This window comes from Ruditapes philippinarum, unplaced genomic scaffold (genome assembly GCF_026571515.1).
Source record: "Ruditapes philippinarum isolate M1 unplaced genomic scaffold, ASM2657151v2 ctg3171_1_1_1_1, whole genome shotgun sequence".
In the NCBI taxonomy this organism is placed as follows: domain Eukaryota; kingdom Metazoa; phylum Mollusca; class Bivalvia; order Venerida; family Veneridae; genus Ruditapes; species Ruditapes philippinarum.
Window position 1 is genome coordinate 40001 of NW_026854895.1, and position 27145 is coordinate 67145.

Consider the following 27145-nt stretch of genomic DNA (forward strand, 5'->3'; position numbering starts at 1 on the left):
ATGTAGTTTTGAAGTCAAATATTTATATCTGCGTAGAATAATAATTTATCTTATCCAAATTCATTGCAATGACCTTTGTTATTTGGGACAGTCTGCTTCTCTGCTTTAGTAACACAACAGAAATATGGTTATAAATACTTTAAAAATCAATTATTAATCATAAACACATAAATAATTAGTTAAATCTTGAATCTTTTTACTTTAGTACATTTTTCTGGACTTTTATTTTATTGAAATATTTTGGCTCATCTGGAGGCATGCAGCTTTAAATGACTGGTTGGAATTCTAACCCATAATTGATCCAAAGTCAGTCAGAGACCTATTGACATTCAATTATGAGGTCACCTAAATAAATGTTGGGTTTTACAAAATTTTTAAAGGAACTCCATTCAGGTCAAAAGCCTTAAAAACATGAACTTTGATAATTCTTACATTGATAAGAAGTGGAAATTTTCAGATTTAAAAAATTTCAAATGATTATGATAATTTTGCACACAATGTTATTTTGGGTTCTATGATCTGAAATCAAATGGGATAATTCACAAAGTTTCGTTAAAATATTTCCCAAATGTCATCTTGTTAAAATAAATTCTCAATGGGTAAACAATTTTTAACTTACACAACTGCTCATAGTCCTGTTGTACATCGTCTTTAACAGAGTAATACTGTAATGCTAACCACACTATGTGATTCAAGTCATCACTATGTAGTCTATATCCCACTGTAATAAAAACAAAATGTTCCATTTAAAATACAATAATGTTTAATTTCTTATTCCGTGAATATTTGTAGTTTGGAAGCTTGAATGTAAATTTTGCATTAATTTACTGAGAGTAATTAAACATTTTCAAATTATTTCAGTTTATACAAATTTATTTTAGTTTGATTGTGTTGGAAACTATAAGCTTATTATAACACTCCCAAATCCGTTCCTGGAACTAACCAGTACTAAGCAATGAGCAAAAAGTTTCTTGCTCAAGGAAACAACAGCTTCAAATACTGAAAATAAACTTCATTTTCTTAGTTTTCTCAGACATTTATAATTGTAAATTTGGTTAAATAATGTGTGATTAAGTTTAAATCTCTTATGTTCCTACCCGTTTTAAAACGATAGTTATGGGATATTAAGGTAGGAGAAAAGCATCCTACATAAATTTTTAATCCTACAATACACCCTTATGTCATGAAACATTGACAAGTAAGTCAAAGTATTAAAAAGATAACCGGTGGCATAGTGGTAAATGTGTCTCCCTCTCAACCTAGGGATCATGAGTTCAAGCCCTACACAGGTCACATGTTTCTTCATATGACACCAGTACAGGTTAGTTCGAAGAAGCTGACTCAAAAGTGATTAATATAAGTTACAAGAACTTGTTTCGCAATTGAGCTAAAATAAATGAGCCACGTCATGACAAAACAAACATAGTGCATTTGCAACCAGCATGGATCCAGACCAGCCTTCGCATCCGCTCAATCTGATCAGGATCCATGCTGTTCGCTATCAGTTTCCCTACTTGTTTGTAAGCGAACAGCATGGATCCTGATCAGATTGCGCGGATATGCAGGCTGGTCTGGATCCATGCTGGTTGCAAACGCACTATGTTTGTTTTGTCATGACGCGGCTCACATGTTTATACCTCCATCATACTGCAGCAATATGTTTCTACTGGGTGTATCCAGCTGTGTTTTAGTGAACAAGTCACTCTGGAGAAAGTACGAGTCTTCTGTCTTTTTTGTCCGATCTGCTCCGGTAAACACCAGTCCATACAAGCTGGTTTTACCTTGAGGTGTACATAACTGTCGTAACTTCTTTGAAAACTGACTGCCATCTTGTTTTCTATGAAAAGCGTATATCATATGACCTGTGAAAAAACACAGAAGTATTTGAACAAAAGTGCATAATACTTATCATTGCAGTTTAACTGAAAACTACAACTGACACATTTTGAACATTATTTTTATAATCAAATCTCTCTAACCTCTAACCGACAAATCCAAACTGAAAGCCTATATCGGTACACAAATTCAGAAAGAGAACGTTAAAGATTAATTATAACACTTACCTCCTTGACTCAGTCTGTCACAGCCCTCCATATAGATCCTGTCGTAAAATTTCTTCCAGTCTTGTTTGGCTTGACAGTACCAACTTGACTTAAGGTCTATAGCTGGTAAGGAATTACTGATCATGAAACAGATGACAGCCAAAGAATTACAATCTTTCCATGGTACCTGGCCCTGTAATGTTTTTTATAGAAGTTGTATAATGAAGAGCTGAAAGTCTGAAAGTGTGCCCAGCTATTGTCTGAGCTTGATGGTTAAAAAAGGGGTATGGATTATATAGAAAAAATTCAAAGTTCACAAGTACCATCTTCAATAACCTATACTAACCTACAATTATGATCCCAAAAGTATGTGAAGTTTTCTGAATACTTACAATGGTTAAATGGTATATGAAGTTTCACATAAAACTTTAACTTTTATGCTAGTGTTTGTTTGTTTATCTTGTTTTTAAGCCAATTTGAACACCTTTTGTCTAATCTCCACGTCCAGTCCAACGAAGCAGCTTTCTCAGATAACTAACCAGTAATCACTAATATGTCTGGACAGGCGAGTAGGATAACTACCTGTTTTTGTAATAGTCAAGCCTAAATTTTCTATCCAAATCTGCGTACTAAAATTACTTTATTTGGAGAGTATGTGGGATTGAAGTGACATCAAAGCTTCATATAACAATTTCCTAGTTTTACTGGCAAATACATACCTCTTAATTTGAAAAAAAGTTTTGATTATTTCAATCACAGTAAAATTTAATAATTTTGTTACCTTCAAAGCCCTTTTCAATAGTAACAATCCCATGAGATAGAATAACTGTCCTTTCATCTCAGTGAGATAGCCGTCCCATTCCGAGCTGTGACGTCGTAAGGAAGACGCTTTCTGAAGATCCTCATCTAAACTGTTAACATACAAGAAGAACTATTTTGATGTCACAAAGTTTACTAGGTCCATGAAATATCTTGGGCCGTCATTCATGGAAAATTAAGTATCGATATACCAAAAGCTGAATATAATCAATAATTGAGCCGTGTCACGGCAAAACCAACATAGTGCGTTTGCAACCAGCATGGATCCAGACCAGCCTGCGCATCTACACAGTCTGATCAGGATCCATTCTGTTCGCTTACCAACTGTATTACAAGTAGAGAAACTGATAGCGAACAGCATGGATCCTGATCAAACTGCGCGGATGCGTAGGTTGGTCTGGATCCATGCTGGTCGCAAACGCACTTAGTTGGTTTTGTCCTGACGTGGCTCATATATCAAATCGAAGTAGATAGTACAGTGGAAACCACTTGAAAATGTTTATTACTCTGCAGTTATTTTTCTGATAACTCTCTTAAGACTTTGCATTGTACATTGTGTGAATTAAAAAATTTCAAACTGTTATCATTAATAGCAGTATAAGCTATTATTTATTAGATCATAAATCCCTATTTATGCTTGCAATCATAGAGTTGAAAATAAATCAGTGCACAGCAACCAATGTGAAAATCTCTTCATTTTTATACTAGGAAGTTAAGAAATTAATGGTAATTTCAGCCAATCTCACACGATGACTTTCTGATTTTTTTCCTTGTCCACATTCAATCAAACAAGACCTGTTGGTGGGACAGCACGCTCAGTGCTTGATAGTAAAAGAACCTTGATAATGTAAAATTTTCTAAGTTTACAAAAGGGCCAAATTTTTCTTTAAATCCATGTTACAGTTATAGGCCTTGGAGAGAGTCCTATAATGCTCTCAAAGAAGTATAAAAAAAATTTCAACTTATTTCAAAGCCAGATGTCAATGGAATATGAAAATATCTGAGGTGGTATGTACACTTTAATGTAAATTCTAAGTCAAAAAAAGGGGGAATTATTCAATCAAAATGCTTGATAGGGTTTCCTCCTCTTGTCTACAAATTGGAGGCATGATGGTGAACAAGTGTGCAAAATTTCAAAGCCATATGTCAATGGACTTTGTAAATATTTGAGGTGTTACAAAAACTTTAATGTAAATTCTGAGTTGAAAAAGGGGCATAATTCTGTCAAAATACTTGATAAAGTTACCTCCCCCTGTCTACAGGCTGGGGTCATGATGGTGAACAAGTGTGCAAAGTTTCAAAGCCATATGTCAATGGACTTGGAAAATATTTGAGGTGTTACAAAAACTTTAATGTAAATTCTGAGTTGAAAAAGGGGTATAATTCTGTCAAAATACTTGATAAAGTTACCTCCCCCTGTCTACAGGCTGGGGTCATATGGTGAACAAGTGTGCAAAGTTTCAAAGCCATATGTCAATGGACTTTGAAAATATTTGAGGTGTTACAAAAACTTTAATGTAAGTGGTTACGCTGAGGCTCGGGTGACTACAATGATTCTACTTATTCTTATTGAATAGTCAAGCTAAAATCAGACATCTGTGAGAAATAAATAGGGACCATCTTACCAGAGTAATGCTTTGACAGCTGAAGTTACGTCTCTGTTCTCAGATTTCAGCCTCAGGAATGTTAGCGATGCCATGGCAACCAGTTTATGTACATACAATTTACCTTCGTCTCCCCCTCCCTGTTGGTCTTGATACACCTACGAAAATAGTACAAACAGATTCAAATCTACAAATATTTTGACTCACTACAGAGGACAAGCCTCTTATATAATTTTCAACCCATTCCCTTAAGTAGTTTTGGAGATACCAACTTGCATACAAAAACTTAACCAAAGTGTGATGCTGATGTCTGGATCGGTACAAAAGCTTTGTCTATTCTCCAAATAGTAGTGCTAAAAACTGAAAAAATACAAATGAGATACCAATTACACTTTGAAAGATATTCATAAAAATTTCTGCTAGTCACATGGGTTATTGATTTTTTCACTATGCATGTGAAGTAATATAATAAAATAGTAAATAGTTATAGAACAAGAGGGCCATGATGGCCCTGAAATCGCTAGCCTGTATATAGGCCCCAGGGGCGGGGCTAATTTTAACCCAGGGGCTTTTATTTGAACAAACTTGGTAGATCCCCATTTGAAGATGTTTCATAATAAATATCTAAGCTCTAGCTCTAAGAAAATCTTTAAGTTTTTACTAAACACATATAGTGAAAAACAATGACCCACACCCTCTGTGCGGGCCAATTTTGTCCCCAGGGCTTTTATTTGAACAAACTTGGTAAACACTCACTAGAAGATAATTCATGCTTAATATCTAAACTCTATCTCTTGGTCTTTTTAACAGAACATTTTTTCAGTTTTTACTATATACATAAAAGGAAAATCAATGATCCCGGGGCCGGGCCAATTTTTTAACCCCAGGGCCCTTAATTTAACAAAAATGGTAGACACCCATTAGAAGATGTTTCATGCTAAATATCTTAGCTCTAGCTTTTAAGATTTTTTAAAAGAAGATTTTTTATGTTTTAACTATATACATAAAAGGAAAAACAATGACCCCCTGGGGCGGGGCCAATTTTGACCCCAGGGCTTTTATTTGAACAAACTTGTTAGACACCCACTAGAAGAGGTTTCATGCTTAATAGCTAAGCTCTACCTCTTTGGGTTTTTTAAAAGAAGATTTTTTTAAGTTTTTACTATATGCATATAGGGTAAATCAATGACCCCCTGGGGCGGGGCCAAATTTGACCCCAGGGCTTTTATTTGAACAAACTTGGTAGACACCCATTAGAGGATGTTTCATGCTAAATATCTTAGCTCTAGCTCTTTGGGTTCTTTAAAAGAGGATTTTTTAAGGTTTGACTATATGCATATAGGTAAAATCAATGACCCCCTGGGGCAGGGCCAATTTTGACCCCAGGGCTTTTACTTGAACAAACTTGGTAGACACTGACTAGAAGATGTTTCATGCCAAATATCTAAGCTCTACCTCTTTGGGTTTTTTAAAAGAAGATTTTTTAAGGTTTTACTATATGCATATAGGGTAAATCAATGACCCCCTTGGGTGGGGCCAATTTTGACCCCAGGGCTTTTATTTGAACAAACTTGGTAGACACCCATTAGAGGATGTTTCATGCTAAATATCTTAGCTCTAGCTCTTTTGGTTTTTTAAAAGAAGATTTTTTAAGGTTTTACTATATGCATATTGGGAAAATCAATGACCCCCTGGGGCAGGGCCAATTTTGACCCCAGGGCTTTTATTTAAACAAACTTGGTAGACACTGACTAGAAGATGTTTCATGCCAAATATCTAAGCTCTAGCTCTTTGGGTTTTTAAAAAGAAGATTTTTTAAGGTTTTACTATATGCATATAGGGTAAATCAATGACCCCCTGGGGTGGGGCCAATTTTGACCCCAGGGCTTTTATTCGAACAAACTTGGTAGACACCCATTAGAGGATGTTTCATGCTAAATATCTTAGCTCTAGCTCTTTGGGTTCTTTAAAAGAAGATTTTTTAAGGTTTTACTATATGCCTATAGGGTAAATCAATGACCCCCTGGGGCGGGGCCAATTTTGACCCCAGGGCTTTTATTTGAACAAACTTGGTAGACACCCATTAGAGGATGTTTCATGCCAAATATCTAAGCTCTAGCTCTTTGGGTTTTTTTAAAGAAGATATTTTAAGTTTTTTCTATCGCCTCGGTCAATATGTCATCTGCCGGTGAATATCACATCATATTCAATGGCTCACTAGTCAATAATTGTATAACATACATTCTATTACAAAATCATATTTTTTTTTTATTATTTGATTTGTTTAATTTCATTTATTGAAATTCATTGTTTAATTTTTTTATAGCTACTGAAGTAGAACCCGGTGATATACAGCCACAAATATTGAAAAAAGGTGCATCTAAAAGAAAATTGTTTAGAGAAGCAGATGCTCAGGTTACTCCTAAAGGACAAAAGAAACAACGCACAAAGGGTCTTCACAGAACTCCACCTGCTTCTAAGTATACTGAAATCACTCCAAAGTCTAGACGCTCAACCATGTGTAATACTGAAATAAGGCTTTCTAAAGATGTACAGACAGTTCTTAATCCTTCTAAAATTTTATTAGTCAAAGAACTGTCTCCACACAGACAGTGTTTGCAACTGAAAATAAAAGTGTCCAAGCATGTATGGAGAAAATTGAATTGTTGAAAACTTGTGACAAAGAATTAAAACAAGAGGGCCATGATGGCCCTGAATCCGCTCACCTGTATATAGGCCCCCCGGAGCGGGGCAAGTTTAAGCCCCAGGGCTTTTATTTGAATAAACTTGGTAGACACGCATTAGAAGATGTTTTATGCTAAACATCTAAGGTCTAGCTTGTTGGGTTTTTTTTAAAAAAGATTTTTTAAGTTTTTTCTTTAAACTGTAACACATATACTAGTATTCAAAAACAATGACAGGGCCTGGGGCAGGGCCAGTTTTGACCCCAGGGCTTTTATTTGAACAATCTTTGTAGACACTTACTAGAAGATGTTTCATGCTTAATATCTAAACTCTAGCTATTCGGGTTATTTCCAAGTAGATTTTTAAGTTTTGCTATACACATATAAGGAAAATCAATGTCCCCCGGGGTGGGGCCAATTTTGACCCCAGGGCTCTTAGTTGAACAAACTTGGTAGACATCCATTAGAACATGTTTCATGCTAAATATCTTAGCTCTAGCTCTTTGGGTTCTTGAAAAAGAAGATTTTTAAGTTTTTACTTTATTCATATAGGGAAAATCAATGACCCCCTGGGGCGGGAAAAATTTTGACCCCAGGGCTCTTATTTGAACAAACTTGGTAGACACCCATTAGAACATGTTTCATGCTAAATATCTTAGCTCTAGCTCTTTGGGTTCTTTAAAAGAAGATTTTTAAGTTTTTACTATATTCATATAGGGAAAATCAATGACCCCCTGGGGCAGGGCCAATTTTGACCCCAGGGCTTTTATTTGAACAAACTTGGTAGACATCTATTAGAACATGTTTCATGCCAAATATCTTAGCTCTAGCTCTTTGGGTTCTTTAAAAGAAGATTTTTAAGTTTTTTCTATATGCATATAGGAAAAATCAATGACCCCCTGGGGTGGGGCCAATTTTGACCCCAGGGCTTTTATTTGAACAAACTTGGTAGACACTCATTAGAAGATGTGTAATGCTAAATATCTTAGCTCTAGCTCTTTGGGTTCTTTAAAAGAAGATTTTTAAAGTTTTTACTATATGCATACAGGAAAAATCAATGACCCCCTGGGGCGGGGCCAATTTTGACCCCAGGGCTTTTATTTGAACAAACTTGGTAGACACTTACTAGAAGATGTTTCATGCCAAATATCTAAGCTCTAGCTCTTTTGGTTTTATAGAAGATGATATTTAAAGTTTTTTCTTTTGGTTGCCATGGCAACCAGAGTTCTGCATGGAATTAAATTCTTTGAACAATTTTCAAAGGTGACCACCAAAGGAACATTCCTGTGAAGTTTGGATGAAATTGGCTCAGTGGTTTATGAGGAGATGTCATTTAAAGTAAAAGTTTACGGACGCCGGACGGACGCCGGACGAAAAGCGATCACAAAAGCTCACCCTGTCACAAAGTGACAGGTGAACTAAAAATATAGTTTTTTTTACTTTTACCTGTTTACTAACCATTAACACTTGATGGGCATAATGTTAATAAGGAAGAACAATATAATTGTTTAATAGAGCTTAAAATAAAATGTGTTTGTTTCCCCTCCTGCTATATATCTACCCACAGAAATCTCTCTTTCCAAAAAACTTTTTGTACTAAACATGAGAAGGCTGTTCGTCAATAATATATCATAAAATTCATATATATATAACAAAAATTTTGTAAAAAAATAAATATTTTTGATAAAAAAATATCCTACTTACTGGCATAACCTTCCCAGTCATGGCTTGCAGGAAGGGAAGCAAAGATAATTTCTAAGGCTGGCAAGGTATAAAGTTTTAAAGCTACATGCCTCCAGATGAGTCAAAATGTTTCAATAAAATCAAACGTGAGAAAAATGAACTAAGATGTAAAGAGAACTAAAAAGTTTCAAGATTCAAGTAATATTTTATGTATTATGTGCGATAAGACTGATTTTTTTTAATATTTACAACTATATTTCTACTGCGTTACTAACACAGTAAAGGCTATTTATGCATTTTTGACCACTTTTTGGTAATTTACATGGTTTGTTAGTGCCATTGATAATGTGTAAATTGCTTCCTTTTGGTTACTTCACAATATTACACATTCAAATAAATTTTCAAAATTTTCATGAAAATTAGCTTGAAGCTGGAGGCGTGCTGCTTTAAGCCATTAAATACTATCACTCAGTTAATCTTTTCTAAATGAAAAATAAATCAAAATGAGATAAATAACCAACCTGATACACATCTGCTAGACATTCATACCAATCTACTGACGGAGCAAACGTCCGTGTTTTCTCGGTGGCAATGGCATATTCGTATGCTCTATCAACATCCCGATTTCTTATGAACAGTTTCAGGAGTTTAATTTGTAGTTTAACATCGCTTGGATTCTTCACCTGCAATTGTTCAACAAATAAATCAACAATTATACAATTTCAAGCACTCTTTTTTCACTACTACTACAATTTATTGTATTTTCTTTAGACTTACTATTATAAAATTTGTAGAAAAACATTTCCTTTTTCACAAATGTACAAGGTTAAGACGGTATAATTTGCTAACAGTCACAAGGGCAAGAAAACTTAAAAACATATGTAACTTAAAAACATATGTAATGGTTGGAGATAAAAAGAAAAAAAAAAAAGTCCTACAGAGTTTCAAAGTCCTGAAATTCAGGCATAGTGCTATAAACTTTTACGGAAGAGAACAGGAATCAAGACAAAGAAAATACTTACAAGTTCTTGGTTTATAAGATGTTCTAACTCATCATTATTGGTTCCGCCATCTTGGTCGACTATTTTCTCCTGTAATTCATCAATGATACATCAGTTATCATATAAAAGGAACTCGAAATTTTGACATTTGACCATACAGAGTTTGAGTTAGTCTTGAGTAACAAATGATGCAAAAATTTCAGAAAGTTTCATTATGAAAAACAAGATCCAAATTCAAAACTGGTCAAGTCTGTTACATAAATATAGCTTACCAAGGGTTCAGATTCAAAATGACCATACTAAGTCTTCATATTTCATACAACTTTTACATTTGAAATGCATGAAATGTAAATGGTATTGTCTTTTCTCTATTTCTATATCAAGATATTGAATCTTGTACATTAACTGTCCAACAAAATAAATTTATACTGGATTACACAAACCTTCAACTTGAACACTACATGATGATTTGGAAAATATTTTTCCGCTCTGTCAATCCACACCTGTTAACAACAAAAATTCAATCAGAAGTATGTTAAAAATTTTCCAAGGTTCTTTTTACAATAATCTTAAGAGATAGAACAGTAACACTGAGATTTATCATAAAAGATACTTGGCATTACAAGGGTTAAAGACACGAGTTGATAGTAACAAAGATTTTTATTTTCAAAAAATTTGTGCAGACAACTAACAAATAACAAACATTACCTTTGCAATGTCATTGCTCACTTTAACGTCAACTTCACTGTACAATTCACAAACTGTAAAACGATACAGACAAATAATTTCACAAGAATACAATATCAATATTGTGACCTATTTTTATGAATTTCACTGAAATTAAAGCTATATTCCAATACATTTAAACAGCTGAAGTTGTTGTGTTATAAACATCATATGTTTTACAAGCAAGTACAAAATACATTTTTGAATAAAGCTTTGTAAATTCTTGTGTCATGGCTTATACATGTATTTGATGACAAAAACAACACTGTTCATATTCACACTCCTGTTTTACATCATTTCGAAATAACTTTTCTACCCATTTTTATTTTGGCCTTACAATGTACACATAGAAATAGGCACAACAGTATATAAACAATTATGTATAAACTTTACCTTTAAGGATAACATCTTTTTGTTCTGGATCTAAATCTAAAGACCTGAAAATATCAACATTTATTGATATCAATTAAATGTTTTAAAGACTAGTGGACAGGTCTTCAATGGGCGCATTTACTATAAGTATTTCAAATACTGATAATTTCAAATACTGATAAAAACACAGAAATGAATTATTTGGATATTCTTAAAAAAAAATGTGGATAAAGTTCTAAGTAACTTGACTAAAATATGACACAACTAATTAGACTTGTACCAGATGATGACAAATCTCATGGTAGAAAATTTCTGAGACATTCTCCTAAGTTTGACCTTAACGGCAAAAATAAACTTAAAAGTGTGACCACCAAGGTGTAACCTAAACTGGAGACCTTCACAGATAGTACTAGGCCTCAAATGTGGCACATCATCTCATAATTGTAACCATTTCTGCCAGATTATTTCAAATGTTTCAAAGGAATGTCAAAGTTACTAACTCATGGACAGTTTTCATAGCATAAAACCAACATGCATGGACAGGAAAATTGCTGTCTGTCACAAATTCAGTACATAATTACATACACATTGTGATTATATGCTTTTATAAAAGTTTCTAACTAAAGCAAATACATAAATATGGAGGTTCAACCACCAATGGTTTATTACTGGTTTTTCAAGTAATTGCAAAAATGGCAAGACAAATGGTTAACCTTTAATTCATTGTATTTTATGTATGTACTTCCTGAGAGAGAAAGAGATCCAACAAATACCATTTGAAGAATGTAAGATATCACAATTTATTTAAGAAAACTTAACAATATCATACCTTTTGAAAGATTCCAAAGCCTTGTCTTTCACTTTCTGGGCCTCGTAAATCTGGCCCATCAGCTTGTGAGCCTGTGGGACGGTCTCTCGAACACTAAGGAAGGCTTGTAGATACCTGAATATTTTAGTACATGAAAACTGACTTTATGTATTATTAATTATATGTCTTCAGAGGCATGTTTAATAAAAGATTTAAACCTTCTACATTTATATTTTGAAATAATTTAAAAGCAAAATTCAGTGCTACATGAATAAATGGGCAAGCCAAAAGAACAAGGTAACTTCTTGTTATTCACCTGAATATTTTATCATTGGAGAAAGTCTAAAAATGGCCATCTCTTAAGTATATTTCCTGATATTTAGACATTCTTTTATCATGTAATAATTCTAATTGAAATCATATTGATCAGTTTAATGTAAACAAACTCAATCTGAACAAGCAATGCATTCAATGAACTTCATGTCTCCAGCCAAACTGGTGACTCAGATTTATGCATTTATAGCCGAATTTGGTCAATTCCAAATTAAATAGTATTATTCCATCCAAAACCATTGAAATTACAAATAACAATATTGAATAACAATTCTAAATCTGATAGGGCCTCTTAGCTGTATGGTGCTAATGTTTGAGAGCCACCTAGACATACTTGCATTATTTAATCACTGCAATTTAATCAGATTTTCAAATTAACAAACATCCTGAATCCAATCGGTAGCATGTTCAATCTGAAAAACCTGGCCTCACTGACCAGATCTCTAGTAGTCAGGTGACTGTATAAAGTGCACCGTTCGTAGGACTTCTGTGTTTTGTGTAAGGTTAATGTAAGAGATCATGTATGTCTAAATCTAACTAGTTTGAGTGAAATCGTTAAGTTTCACATATATATTGCATTTTTAAAAAATTTAATCGTAACAGCTTCCCACGTAATAGGTAGCATCAAATTTCATATATTAAAATCTAACAATCAGGGGATATAGACTATTATCATACCTTTTCCCAGATTCATATTCAGCAACATCATAGTACAATTTGGCAAACTGGTAACCTCTAGAGTTTCTCTGTCATTAAAGAAAAAGAACAGATGTTAGTAGCCACATGTATGCAATTTAGAGCATATTATACTTGAATTGTCACAATATCTGACCGAGGGGGTGCAATAGCCACAGGAAGTACTATGATGACTACTTATCTACACAGTAGCCTCAAGTTCTATGAATATCACTGTACTTAATGTTTATCGGAAACTATTTATATAAAAATACCATACATAAATGAGATTTATCTTCTATCCAATACCTGAACTTTTACCGAAACTGTTTGTCACAACTTTATTTCAAAAGATCCAGTTAAAGTGTCAGTTTCTAAGCTATTTCCATTGTCTGCCATTTTGGGTGATTTCAGAGGTGGTAATCCCTTAAAATGCAAGTATGGTAGGATAGATGGGTCAAAATCATATCTGCGGATGTTTCTTAAATAGAAATTTCACCATTTTCACGTATAAATGTTGAATTCTGCTCAAGTGGCGGCCTGGCCGAGTGGTAAACACGTCGGACTAGTAATCTAAGGATTGCTGACGGCGTGGGTTCAAACCCTGTCAGGGGCAAGCCGTTGTGTCTTTGAGCAAGAAACTTTACATTAATTGCTTAGTACTGGTTGGTTCCAGGAACGGATTCAAGAGTGTTTCAATAAGCTTATAGCTTCCAACACAATCAAACTAAAATAAATTTGTATAAACTAAGTTGGTGCTAAGGGGAGTAGCACTATAAATATGTTGGTGCTAAGGAAAGTAGCCCTATAGATATGACATCGCTTTGAGATATTTTTGCTTCTGGGCAAAGCAACGTCATATCGAAATTGCTCAAAAATCCATAGCACATTCCACCAGAAAATCAGGCAGAACGAAAAAAACAATTAAGACAGCATGTATTTACATCAATTTTGATATATTTATGGACAAAACTAAAAAATAAAGACGTTTGGACAAAATAATTAAACTGTCAAATCCGAAAAATCATGATTAAATTCTTTCACGTAATTACATTCCTTATACAGCCGATAAACAAATGGCCGCCATGCAGTGCGTGAAATCTGATTGACTAATTCAAATGCAAGCGTTTAACTGAGTCAGAAGATTCTAACAGACTATTTTTTTAACAAAATAATTGCCCATGCACTGTCAGCATGTTCGAATATATTTTTCCGTTCAAAAATTTGGAATCAATCTGTAAAGCACCAGTATGGCTGATAGACAAAAAAAGATTGATGTTTATATTTTATTTTAAATTGATAAGTACATTGTTTGAGAGTTTTTATTTACGACTGAGAAAAGAAGATAAGCTTTTGAATAAAGCTTGAAAGGCAAGATAATAGACATTTTTAAAAAATTTTATGATGCTATGCGTTTATGAGCAATAAATATAAGACGTCAGGCTTGACCGATAAAAACTATAACAAGCCTGTAACGTCTAATATCAGGGCCAAAAAACCCTTCTTTGTAGAGGCCGAATATATAGGCTGCTTCCCCAACCAAACTAGCCTCTTTTTTCCCCAATCTTTTGAAATTTCCCACAGAAGTTGGAACAAACTTAAATGATGGAGTTGAATTAAGGCCTTTTACTGCCTTATTAGTATTTCCGTGTGCTTTTTGCTTTTCTATTTTGAGCTTTTTGCTTTTCTATTTTGAAGAACTTGTTAAAATTGTGTGTTAAATGTGAGACCCCTTTTTCCAAAGTATGCCAAAATCATGCATATTTTCCCCAAGAAAAAGGCTGTGGCGCCTTCCCGAAAAATGGTGTTTTGGCCCTGAATATATTGGACTACTAAAGGGAGTAGACGGTACATATGACATTTGTAACTTGCACTTGCCTGTACCGTCCATGAACAGGCTCAATCAAACCGAGTCTGCAACATTTTGAACTTTGCCGTGTTTGGACTATCTTTTGAGATTTTCTTTTCTCTATCAACAGATCAACTACCTTAAGGTCTTCAGCGTACCCGTTTATATACTATGACATGACGTGAACCCTGAAGACAGACCCGTAGGGAAAGTCCACCAATAATCGTGCCAGGAATCTGACACGCTCGTATTCATTCTTCGAACATGCCATGAAGTAAAGTGAAGCATACCTTGATAAAACTATATTTAATCTATTGATAAGCCAAGGATTGACAAATAAAAATCTCATTACGATCATAAACTACCTTATAGTCTCCGACAAGTAAAAAATTCAGCACTTGGCCGCCATATTGCCAAAATGTTTGACCACGTGATTATATGATTGACCTTCACGAACCCATGTGCTTCCAACTTTTTTTTATAAATTACTTTTTTCAAGAAATTGAAAAAGGTGATTTTCTGACTTTGTATTTAATATATTTAAGTACTAGAAAATTAAAGGAATAAATAAAACATTATCTTGAATTATAAATATTGAAATCATGTCAACAATGATGTTCTAAATAGTAAATATAGTAAATGACTCTACTTAAATCGGTTCCCGCGAATGACGTCATACGAGGTCTCGCATAGCTTCTAAATGTCATGGCTGACTGTAGTCGGTGAAATTGATGTTTTACATTTAAAAAGGCAATTTTAATGACGGTATTAATATTTTAAATGGTATAGAACGATATCAAAATAATTGTTTTATCGCTAAATGCACAAAAATTGATTGGAACAAGGGTATTTGCAAATGAAAAATAAGGTTAAATCAAATTATGTTTTTCTGGTTAGGTTTCGTAACGGGTCTAATCCAAAACTTTAATGCCGCATCAGATGAAAAACAAAAATATTAAAAAGCGGCTTATAAAGTTTTGGAAGCCAGAACTACAGATCAACATGATCTATCATAATTTCTATGGATTGGCTGAAATTGAAAAAGAAAGTGCGTAATAACATTAATTCAAAATTATCAACCTCTTTCTCTTCTCGAATCTTGGAGAGAATATGGGACACATGTCTATCGACATCTCTTTTAGTTTTGAACATGATTCAATTTGTTAAACACTTTCATTCATAATTCTAAATTTGAAATTAAAATCGCTCGCCGGTAGGTATAAGTGTACCGCAAATGAGTTCCAACTTTTACGACAAGAAGGATAAAAAGTAACCGCACTAACAGCCATGGTTGAACTCTACTAAATCCGTTGCGTAGTAAATGAAATGAGTTACGTGTATCATTATCTTTACTTATTCTCCTTTACAGTATCTTTTTTATTGGTTTCGTGAGAGAATCTCGCATTACCACTTTACTAAAAGTCATTATGGACTTATGCAAATAGGGGTTTAATGAAATGTTCTTTTGTATTGTGTTATGTTTTTATGTAAATTTATATAATTATTATACTTAAGAAAATAATAAATAAAAGAAATGTTTAAATTCACTTAATGTGCATATATTTGTTTTTTTTTCAGGTTTTACTTATATATGTATATATATTCCTATGATGTTGTTTGTTCACTGAGATCTTTTGTATTGTGTTATGCTTTTATGTACATATTGCTATTATACTAAAGACAAATATAAATAATAGGTTTAAATTTTCAATATCTTGTCTTAAATTGCATGAAAATTTGTGATATTTCACACATTAAGACCCACGATAATTGACGTTCCCATAATTCAACAGATATTTTTTGCACTATATAAATTAAGTTCGCCGAAACTACTATCTGTTTTTATTATAATTTATATATATACGATAAGTTTGCCGAACTGGTACTTCGACGAAACTACTCTCGCCCAATGAAAGCACAACTTTTCAATCATTTTAATCATTTACTATTTTTGTTGGTTATAACGGTTATAATATGTCCCAGGCGGGAAAGTATCATTTCATAAACCGTTTTGTTGTTGTTTCTGTTGTTTTTGTATATGCTTGTAATTATGATTGTACACGATTAGTGTGACATGAACTGAAGCAATGTGAATTCATTCAGTAAAAGCAACACGTGTTTCCCTTTCTCTTATCTGGGACAGAATAACAATAGATTCTTTCCCAGTTCTTATATATATATAATATACCATACAGGTCTGTGATTTTATGGAGAAAAGTAAACAACAAATTTGGGTAGGAAAAAATGAATATGCTTCATTAATATTAATATATACAACTTTCACAAAATAGTTAAAAGTAGTTAAAGAAAATAGGCTGCGTTAAGGGATGGACTCTATCAAAGCAATTATCGGTAGTGTTTTTATTTACTACATAGACTATAGTATTATTCATAAGTATATTTATTTATAGAGCAATAACATTGTTGATGTAAAAACTTTTAAATGTTTTATCATTTTACGTGTAACTTACATTGCATATCTTTTTGTGTGACACTATACAAAAACGTTCCAAACAGATCTGGTTGTATTTCACATTTAAGATATTTTCAGAAATCACAATAAAGCTGTACACCTATAAACAAGCGCAGGACATAAACAATAGTAATAGCTGCCCATCAAAGAACTAAATTCACGATAGGAAGACCAATATATCATAAGACAAAATTATAGGGAACTGATCATTAAATATTAATACAATTTTATGTATTTCATGTATTTTTCTCAATAATTAAATAAAGCGTATTTTGTTTTACAAGCAAAACGAAACGAAAGACCGACGTTTTCTAAAGGCTCCCTTTTCACCCATTAAGTCAGAAGCTGAGAAGTAGCGTTTTCTCACAAACTATTACCATTGCGAGTCTCACTGATGGATTATATAAAATTAGTTACATTAAATAGTATTTACGATCACATACGTTAGGCTATTCTTGTTCGTTGATAGACACTACCACTTTTTGGTCGTAAGGGAAACTATTAATCGGATTATCGGCTATTATTCATCACTCTAAACATGTCATTTATTGCATCTGTTATTCGATTTACTTTTAGCTTGATTTTAAGGTGTCGCTATCAACAATTTGTAAGAATTTTAGTGCAAATAGTAAATATAAAAAATGAAAATTTGGAAGGGGAACAGAGTGTAATCAAACACAATAACTAATGAACAAATAATTATTCTAAATACATGTAATGGAGTATTTGACCTGATCTCCGGTATATATGTACCATGGGACGAGTTGAGTCGAAATCATATGCTACATGGCTAAGTCCCGGTGTAATATGAGACTGTTTATATAAATGTATACATGTGCATGCTAAGAGAGTAGTACAGCAGTTCTTGTTACTAGTTTATCTCCAGTATAAAACTTGTAGTCATAGAATACACTTGTGTCTCTTATTTCTCATTGAGTTATGCGTTGTCTTCTTGTGATATTCTCACATACAAATCCATATAATATTACACCGGAATCGGTCACTAATGCTAAGTACGTTGGACTAGATATGTCTGCTGACCCTAAATTTAACACATTTATACCGACATGTAGAATAACTTCTAATTCAAACAGGCTACGTCTACTTGTGATATACTCACATACAAAACCATATTATATTACACCGGAATCGGTCACTATTGCTAAATATCTTGGACTGGATATGTCTGCTGACCTTAAATTTAACACATTTATACCTACATGTAGAATAACTTTAACTAATTCAAACAGGCTACACAAAAAAGAAAAAAAGAAAGAAAAAAAACACGAAAAAGTGAAAGAGCTAACATACAACTCCTTGGTCTGGTGAAAGGTTGAATATGCATCAACTGTCTGGTCTCCCTACACTAAAACCAATATTGGCAAAGTTGAGATGATCTAGAGACGTGCAGTATGATGAATAAAAAAGGATTACTCCCCTCTTTCATGCTAGGGACTGGTTCCCGGATTTCCTTGCATCTCATAGCTGTATCTAGTGTCTGCTAAGGTAAGGTACCCTACTGGAAATAAGTGCTTGCACTTTCGTAGGTTATCCTGACCGCGCGGTCTAAAGAAAATCAATCAATCAATCATGCATGAAGAAATGGGACGACGATCCATTGACCATCGCAGACTGGACTGTACACCCATCTTGTTTTATAAGATACATGTATACCATAATATATAGTTGCAATTAATCTACCATATCATATGTCCAAGTCCAACGTAACTTAATCTGGCATATGCACCCTTTATCCATTTGTCAAATACAGGTTTCCCCTGGCTACCATACATATAAGTACTCCTCATAGGGTTGTACTATGGAATAAACTCCATAGCTACATTGTCATCCTGTCCAACTTAAAAATCTGGAAACAAAGTGATCCCTCGGAAGCATTAATTACAACAAAATTACAAGAGAATTGCAGACTCGGTTTTATTGAGTCTGTACATGAGAGAATACGTGCAACATCCTTCACGCCTCCAGCACCGGCTTCAGCGGTACTTAAGTCGGTTCAAACGGGCATTAGTAGGGTTGAAGTATTAGTATTGCTCCCGTGTTTTTAACTATTTAGATTTATCCTTTGTCTCATTCTTTCACTATTAAAATTTTAACCATGACTAGAGTACATTTCCAGTCTCACCTTCTTGGCATGTTTATTTTTCTTTCACCTTTTTCTTACAATACAATTCGCACTTAGTTTATGCCTATAGCACTAGCGAGAAGGGTTGGCAGTATTATAGATACATAGATTTGACGCGGAAAATAAATAGTGCTGTCAGACCATTTTAACAACCGGATAATTTTATTCTTCATTTCCCGCCAATCTTTGCAACGCTTTTCACTTCCGCTTTCCGCCGTCCGTAGGCTTCCGAATGAACCTTGTGTTGAAAAAAAAAATCATTTATCTGGAGAAGAAAAAAGCCAATTTTTCATTCCCTTGCTGATGCCATGCCATTCTAAATGTCTAATGTAATGTTTTATTGTTTATTCTATGTAATATTATAACTTCCGCAAAGATACAACTGTTATTGTGTCAATATATTTAGGAAAAAAGTTTCATTAGAAAATCTAATTTTAGAATTCTTTTGAAAAAGTCCACAAAATGGCGACATTAAATCATAATGCATAACTTTTTGTTGGTTTTTAAGGAGTTGATGTTATACGTGTTATGTCATGAAGTATTTTGTATATGTCATGATGTGGAAATGATTCATCTTTTACCTTTGCAAATTTTCAAAATCTTGTTAAAGTAGGTCCAGTATTTCTGGTACAGAAAGGTTGTTTCACAGATTGTTTTGTTCCACCAGCCTTCTTAAATTCTGCTCGAATATAGCCAGAATCTAGTGGCCTAACAATAACTTACGGTGATAAGATTCATAATTGATGCACAGATAAATGAGATTACAAGGACAATCACATGGTCATATATAGCTAAAGAGACTTCAGCGAACAGGTTATATATCCTAGAGTCATTAGTTTTGACGCCCTGAAGCTGTTTAACTAGTGCAATTTTTTATATTGAACTTGATCAAAAAATAATATACAATATAAAGTTACTATGGCATGTTGTTTATCACTGCAAACCATTTTTATGTTTGTTAAAAATTCAAAATCAGTTAAGTTTTGTACTTGAGTAAACAGACCGTGGAGGCATCCATTGATGTTTACAGTCATATGAAATGACGCCTTTTCATTGGGTGGTTATTTTAAAAGGATATTTCACTGTAACGTAATATGAACAGCAAAAGAATAATTTTAATGAGCAAACATGCAATGAAACAACATCGTGAAAACTTAAAATTATGTTTTATTTCATATAAAACTGTCCATTATTTAGGAATGCCATACACCCTAGCAGTGGTCTTAATAGGTGCACCTGTCTCTTTCACTTTGAATGTATTTACCATTAATCTTGATGAATAGCATCTGTTTTTGGCTTACAGGGCTGAAACATATATCTAAAATGAAAGATGTTGCAAAGATATGTATATGTTGATTTGAAAAAATGATTTTTTTCTTTCTTTTATAAACTTTATATACAATAGTTAACCCATTATGAATTTTACTCAGTATCAATTAAAAACCAATTAACGTTTTCAAACAATATAAGCTGTACACCTTCTGCTACAGTGAATATTAAGGACACTTTGCAAAGTTTTGGTCACATGACACTCATAAGACATTTTAAAATGGAGGATAGAAACAGAAAAGGGCAGGTCAAGATTTTTCAAAGGCTTTATTTGCAAAATTATGGCTTGCATGAACATCGATTGAATTTGCATTAGTAAAAAGATGAAAAAATACAGTAAATTTGATAAAGGTGAAGTATTTTCAGTGAAATGTCTCTGTCTTTCCGCATGTTTTAGTTATACATTGTAAGTACATGCTTGCAGTGCAGTCAGCAAATTATGACGTCATGCGAGGTCGTTTTCGTCATTTGTTAGGTCAAAACATAAATGGCGTCAAAATAGATGAGCGTCAAAACACATGACCGGACGATAGTACTGCTAGACCTGTTCACTGAAGCCAATCCCGTATTGAAAGTCAACCAGAACCGTGACATTTTTATGTCATGCTGTAATTCAATAAATTTGTGTGATCTGGACAAAAGCTATTTTAATACAGGTAGTTAGATATATTTGGGACACTTCAGTCTATATTTTTGAACACAGAATGTTCGAGATTGATGAAATAGTGCCTCAAAGTTTATCAGTGGGTTCACATTTCAAAAAACTGCCATTGCTGCCCTAATTATCACAAGACTAGTGAGAATTTAGGTTCCGATACCTTTGCATGACATTTGGTGACACGTGACCCAAATGCTATTTTTAGTTGAAAACATGGCTTTGCAATTATGGATAACGGTATATTTTTTCAATAACAGACATTGTACCAAAAACATGTTGAATTTATATTGTTTTGAGTAATGATTCATGAGTTATTTGTTTGTCTTTATTTAAAATCGTACACTTACTGAAAATAGTGTATTGTCTGTTACTAAAAATAGATACTACAATTCCCAAAACTTGAAGTCCCGCGAGAGTTCATTTGAAAGCAGACTCCGTATTGGTAAACATTATTCTCTACATATTTCCCCAACAAATAGTTGGGTGCACAATGTCATTGAAGTTTCATTTAAAAACAAAACATGAATTGATTCAAAATTGATTTGTTTTATCAAATGGTATTTTTATTTGACCCAAATTTTATTAATAAAGGTGATTTTAATAGGTTTTTATGTACTGCTCACGAACTGCCAAAATTCTGGTAGCCTTTGCAAATAGGGTTGACCCATAACTTTACTGTCGCACAACATCAAAATAAAAGTGACATATAAAGTTATGGAAGCCAGAACTAGGTCATATACAGTATAGAATCAAATGCTTATTCTTCATTAATCTCAGAGAAATGGTGGAATTGGTGTACTAAGGTCAAAGTTAACTCTATGAGAAAAAATGTCTGTATACAGATCGCATTTAAAAATTGAGAATGCAGCTATATAGGTAGGTAAGCCGATTAGCCAACAGAGGAGAGAAAAAACAGACAGACTTGGGACTATTTCTTGTGCACGGCTTTATATTGTAGAGCAAATAAAGTTTCCTTTTAAAAGGAAAGGCTTGCTCAGTTGTGCCTTCATCCCAACCCTTTAAAATTGTTTTTTTTTAGCTCACCTGTCACAAAGTGACAGGGTGAGCTTTTGTGATCGCTTTTCGTCCGGCGTCCGTCCGTCCGGCGTCCGTCCGTAAACTTTTACTTTAAATGACATCTCCTCATAAACCACTGAGCCAATTTCATCCAAACTTCAGAGGAATGTTCCTTTAGTGGTCACCTTTAAAAATTCTTCAAAGAATTTAATTCCATGCAGAACTCTGGTTGCCATGGCAACCGAAAGAAAAAACTTTAAATATCTTCTTTTAAAAAACCATAAGAGCTAGAGCTTAGATATTTGGCATGAAACATCTTCTAGTGAGTGTCTATCAAGTTTGTTCAAATAAAAGCCCTGGGGTCAAAATTGGCCCCGCCCCAGGGGGTCATTGATTTTCCCTATATGCATATAGTAAAAACTTAAAAAATCTTCTTTTAAAGAACCCAAAGAGCTAGAGCTAAGATATTTAGCATGAAACATGTTCTAATGGGTGTCTACCAAGTTTGTTCAAATAAAAGCCCTGGGGTCAAAATTGGCCCCGCCCCAGGGGGTCATTGATTTCCCTATATGCATATAGTAAAAACTTAAAAAATCTTCTTTTAAAGAACCCAAAGAGCTAGAGCTAAGATATTTAGCATGAAACATGTTCTAATGGTTGTCTACCAAGTTTGTTCAAATAAAAGCCCTGGGGTCAAAATTGGCCCCGCCCTGGGTGGTCATTGATTTTCCCTATATGCATATAGTAAAAACTTAAAAAATCTTCTTTCAAAGAACTCAAAGAGCTATGGCTAAGATATTGAGCATGAAACATGTTCTAATGGGTGTCTACCAAGTTTGTTCAAATAAAAGCCCTGGGGTCAAAATTGGCCCCGCCTTGGGGGGTCATTGATTTTCCCTATATGCATATAGTAAAAACTTAAAAAATCTTCTTTCAAAGAACTCAAAGAGTTAGAGCTAAGATATTTAGCATAAAACATGTTCTAATAAGTGTCTACCAAGTTTGTTCAAATAAAAGCCCTGGGGTCAAAATTGGCCCCGCCCCGGGGGGTCATTGATTTTCCCTATATGCATATAGTAAAAACTTAAAAAATCTTCTTTTAAAGAACTCAAAGAGCTATGGCTAAGATATTTAGCATCAAACATGTTCTAATAGGTGTCTACCAAGTTTGTTCAAATAAAAGCCCTGGGGTCAAAATTGGCACCGCCCCGGGGGTCATTGATTTTCCTTATATGTGTATAGCAAAAACTTAAAAAATCTTCTTTGAAAAAAACCCAAATAGCTAGAGTTAAGATATTAAGCATGAAACATCTTTTAGTGAGTGTCTACAAAGTTTGTTCAAATAAAAGACCTGGGGTCAAAATTGGCCCCGCCCCGGGGGTCATTGATTTTCTTTATATGTGTATAGCAAAAACTTAAAATCTTCTTTGAAAAAACCCAAATAGCTAGAGTTTAGATATTAAGCAAGAAACCTCTTCTAGTAAGTGTCTACAAAATTTGTTCAAATAAAAGCCCTGGGGTCAAAACTGGCCCGGCCCCAGGGGTGTCATTGTTTTTAAATATATTTGTTTAGTAAAAACTTTAAAAAAATCTTCTTTTAAAAAGCCCAATGAGCTAGAGCTTAGATGTTTAGCATGAAACATCTTCTTATGGGTGTCTACCAAGTTTGTGCAAATAAAAGCCCTTGGGTTAAATTGGCCCTGCAACGTTGGGTGGGGGTTGGGGGGGGCCTATATACAGGTGAGCGACCTCACGGCCATCATGGCCCTCTTGTTTCAATTTATTATCACATTTTTTTGACTTACGGTATTTGTATATCATAAAGGGTTTATTTAGTGTTTTTTTTGTAAAAACGAATTTTTTTGTCAAAACTATTTGAAATCTATTCTCTATTGTATAAAACTAATAAAGAAAATAATCAATCGTAAAAATACTAACGTGGAGATCTATCTATCACACTGAAGGGAAACAAGTGTGCACATTTCATTTCCACTTTTTTCGCAGAGAAATCATTTGTTTTGGCAGTTGCTAATTTCATTTATATAGCAGCTTTATAGACAAGTAAATGCACTAAAATACTTCGTTACGTGGTACCAATTAATAAGCATGTATCAACTATGTTTACGATGCGCTATCTGTAGATCAGCATGTGGTAAGGTTAATGATATGCATGGGCTAATTTTAGATTACCTCATGCGTACAGTAGATCTAAATATAACTCGATCATGCACTAATATTCTGTGTGATTTGGTAAGCAGGACCACCCTTTGGATACGGAATACTACTACAGTAACCATTCTCTATTGTATAAAACTAATACAGACAAAAAACAATTATAAAAGAAACTAACTTTTGCGTCTTGAAAAAGAATTGAATCGTTTATAATTTATTACGGTTTAAACCGATAAATCAAGTAAAAATAGAAATCCTATTTATATAAACAAACTGGGATTACCGAAGTAACTAAAATAGCTTAGATTTCCGTAATATTACTTCGTCTGATTCCGCAGTATGACGGAATCGCCCGAATCGTCACGATTGCAATCGGAACTACATCGGCTATTATCATTAATCCGAATAGTGACGGAAAGGGCCGAAAAGTTGCGATTGGCACGATTGCAGCTGGTTTCCCATTTTATCATGCACTAACAAATGTAAGCAGGAAACCACCTAACGGGAACAACTTTTCCAAAACAGATGGCTTGCAGCCGTGGCTGCAAGCCAAAAAGCCTTGAAATAGACATTAAGAAACGAACCATAATTATGGTGACTTATGGTCTATGTTTCTCTTTTGGTTATCAAGTTTGGGAATTTTTTAGTAATCCACTTGCTGCTTGTTTCAAATTACACAACTGTATTTTTTTTTACTTTTTCAAGTTCATATTTCACATGCATTTATCTTGTTCTTCAGTTGAAAGAGCTCTGGAAGATAAACCTTTAACCGTTAAATGAATTATGTAAAAGCAGGCCATAACAATTCCACTTGCCCAGTGTTGCATCTAGAATTTCAAAATTATGGGGGATTGTCCCCCACTCAACTGAAAAATGTGGGGGACTTGAAAAAAAATTGGGGGACACACATTTACAATACACTATGACTTATCGAAAAGAATTCATTTATTTTACGTTCAGGCATTTTTGACAGCTATCGTCCGCTCAAAAACGGAAGTAGAAAAAATAAAATATTGACGAATACTACAAAACACTTGCGAGATGACCCAGTCGGCTGCTACACGCTTTTTAGTACGTATTTTAGTCATTACCACAAGTGAAAACAAACATGGCTGAAGCTTTCAAGGCACGATGAAGATGAAATGAATAAAGTTAAAAAATTGTCAGATGCGCGACTTGGCGCGCGTTGACTTCATTAAAATGCGCGATCTGCATAAAATATGCGCAAATCGCGCAATTGGGCGTCCTAGATGCAACACTGCTTGCCCACTCACATTTGCAAGTGGAAGTTTGGGTCGGGGAAAAAAAATTATCATTCTTGCCCAGAAGGGCAAGTATGTTTCTTCAGATTCAAATGGTGTTTCTTTAAACATTTATAAATGAAGTTCAAGTTATTCGGTAAAACAATCAAACTGCAGACCTCATTTCAATATTAAAACCTGTCAAAAGAAAACTGGAAATCAACTTGTGGCTAAGTATAAACTTTACAGAACAAGTATGATGAATTGATTAATGTGTCCCCCTTCAGAAACAACAGCAGCATTCGACAAATATGTTGATTCAAGTTTTATACTAAGCCGTTGATTTCCGCAGCCCAGTATGTTACAATTTGAATGAAATAAGTATACAGGCTATGTCAAAAGTTATATATCAAAAGTATGAAAAGTGTTATAAACAATATGTGATTAAAGCCAGACAGGTAAATCATAATTTTGAGTCACGTGTTTAAGATTTTAATTATTTTCGTCTGTTAAAATGCAGGGCGAGTATATTTTGTGAAGGGCAATTAAATTTGTACTGTATTCTAAAGTCATTGGTTCATTGAAATGTTTTTAAGACATAATTTCTTTAAGTAATAATGCAATGAAGTGATTCTTGGTTCTATTAAAGAATGGTTGGGTTTGAATCCTAGATCGGATCTGAACTACACCTTGCAGGTAATACACTGCCCTATGTGTCACTGAACCACAAGCCATAACTCTAGCCTTGTTGAATGAATTTTCTTGATGAACATGAAAAATTTCTGGTTAAAATTTTGCATTCAAATAATTTCTTGGTAGACTGAGACATTGAAGGTTTTAAAGCATGGCAAAAGTTATGAAAGTCTAATGTCTGAATATTCACTAACATCTGTTTTCAGATTGAAGTCATGGCCAGCCCCCAGAAACCTGTACTAAATGGTTTGGATTCAGCCCCAGCAGCTAGTGGGTTTAGGCACACTTTGCCTCAAATTGCTGTAGCCACAAGAAATCCAAAAATTTCTCAGACTAAGGCTCCTGTCAAGGTTGATGTTTCTGGTGCGGAGCATGCAACAACTGACGTTGAAGGAGTTGGAAAAGTTGTCCATATAGGTAAATAAGATAATTATGGTGGAATACCTCTTCTATGTTAATTTGAAATCTGATTTTCATTTTAAACTGGTAATTTCGAAGAAAAGTCCCGGTTGTTTGTGGCGTATTGCTGATTGAAGAAGCTTAGTTAAATACCGTATAGGTACTCATTTCTGCGGGCTTAATATTCTGCGATATTTGCTAAAATAAGGGGTTTTAAATTTCTGCGTATCTTATTTTTGCGGTGCCTTTATTCTCGCATTGATGCTTTTTATTTCTGCGTTTTAATTAAAATATTTTTACAAAATTAACCGACACAAACAGATAACATGATGTAACATGTATTTACTTCCGGTTAACATGCAGACGACTGATAATGTGTTTTGTCTTAATCATCATACATCGGTATATGCACGTTAATATACAA

The 27145-nt window shown here is 33.9% G+C and overlaps 2 protein-coding genes across 4 annotated transcripts in view; one reads left to right on the forward strand and one right to left on the reverse strand.

Annotated features, from left to right (window-relative positions):
* The window catches only part of LOC132741444 (ranBP2-like and GRIP domain-containing protein 4), a 43720-nt gene extending 27860 nt beyond the window's left edge, over window positions 1–15860 (reverse strand). The window contains exons 1-13 of the mRNA XM_060729601.1: window positions 15677–15860; window positions 12751–12818; window positions 11761–11874; window positions 10953–10996; window positions 10542–10594; window positions 10277–10336; window positions 9855–9923; window positions 9354–9515; window positions 4487–4623; window positions 2824–2953; window positions 2064–2235; window positions 1638–1862; window positions 620–721 (exon numbers count right to left, since the gene is read on the reverse strand). Coding sequence (XP_060585584.1) covers window positions 620–721; window positions 1638–1862; window positions 2064–2235; window positions 2824–2953; window positions 4487–4623; window positions 9354–9515; window positions 9855–9923; window positions 10277–10336; window positions 10542–10594; window positions 10953–10996; window positions 11761–11874; window positions 12751–12818; window positions 15677–15748 — 1408 coding nt within the window. The 5' untranslated portion in view covers window positions 15749–15860. The remainder of the gene's footprint in view (window positions 1–619; window positions 722–1637; window positions 1863–2063; window positions 2236–2823; window positions 2954–4486; window positions 4624–9353; window positions 9516–9854; window positions 9924–10276; window positions 10337–10541; window positions 10595–10952; window positions 10997–11760; window positions 11875–12750; window positions 12819–15676) is intronic.
* Window positions 15861–19385: 3525 nt separating this feature from the next.
* LOC132741445 (histone-lysine N-methyltransferase NSD2-like) overlaps window positions 19386–27145 on the forward strand; it is a gene marked incomplete at its 3' end in the record, with an annotated part of 44557 nt that continues 36797 nt past the window's right edge. For all 3 annotated transcript variants that reach the window (XM_060729602.1, XM_060729604.1, XM_060729603.1), the window contains 2 exon segments: window positions 19386–19541; window positions 26529–26739. In XM_060729602.1, the coding sequence (XP_060585585.1) occupies window positions 19533–19541; window positions 26529–26739 (220 nt within the window). In that variant the 5' untranslated portion in view covers window positions 19386–19532.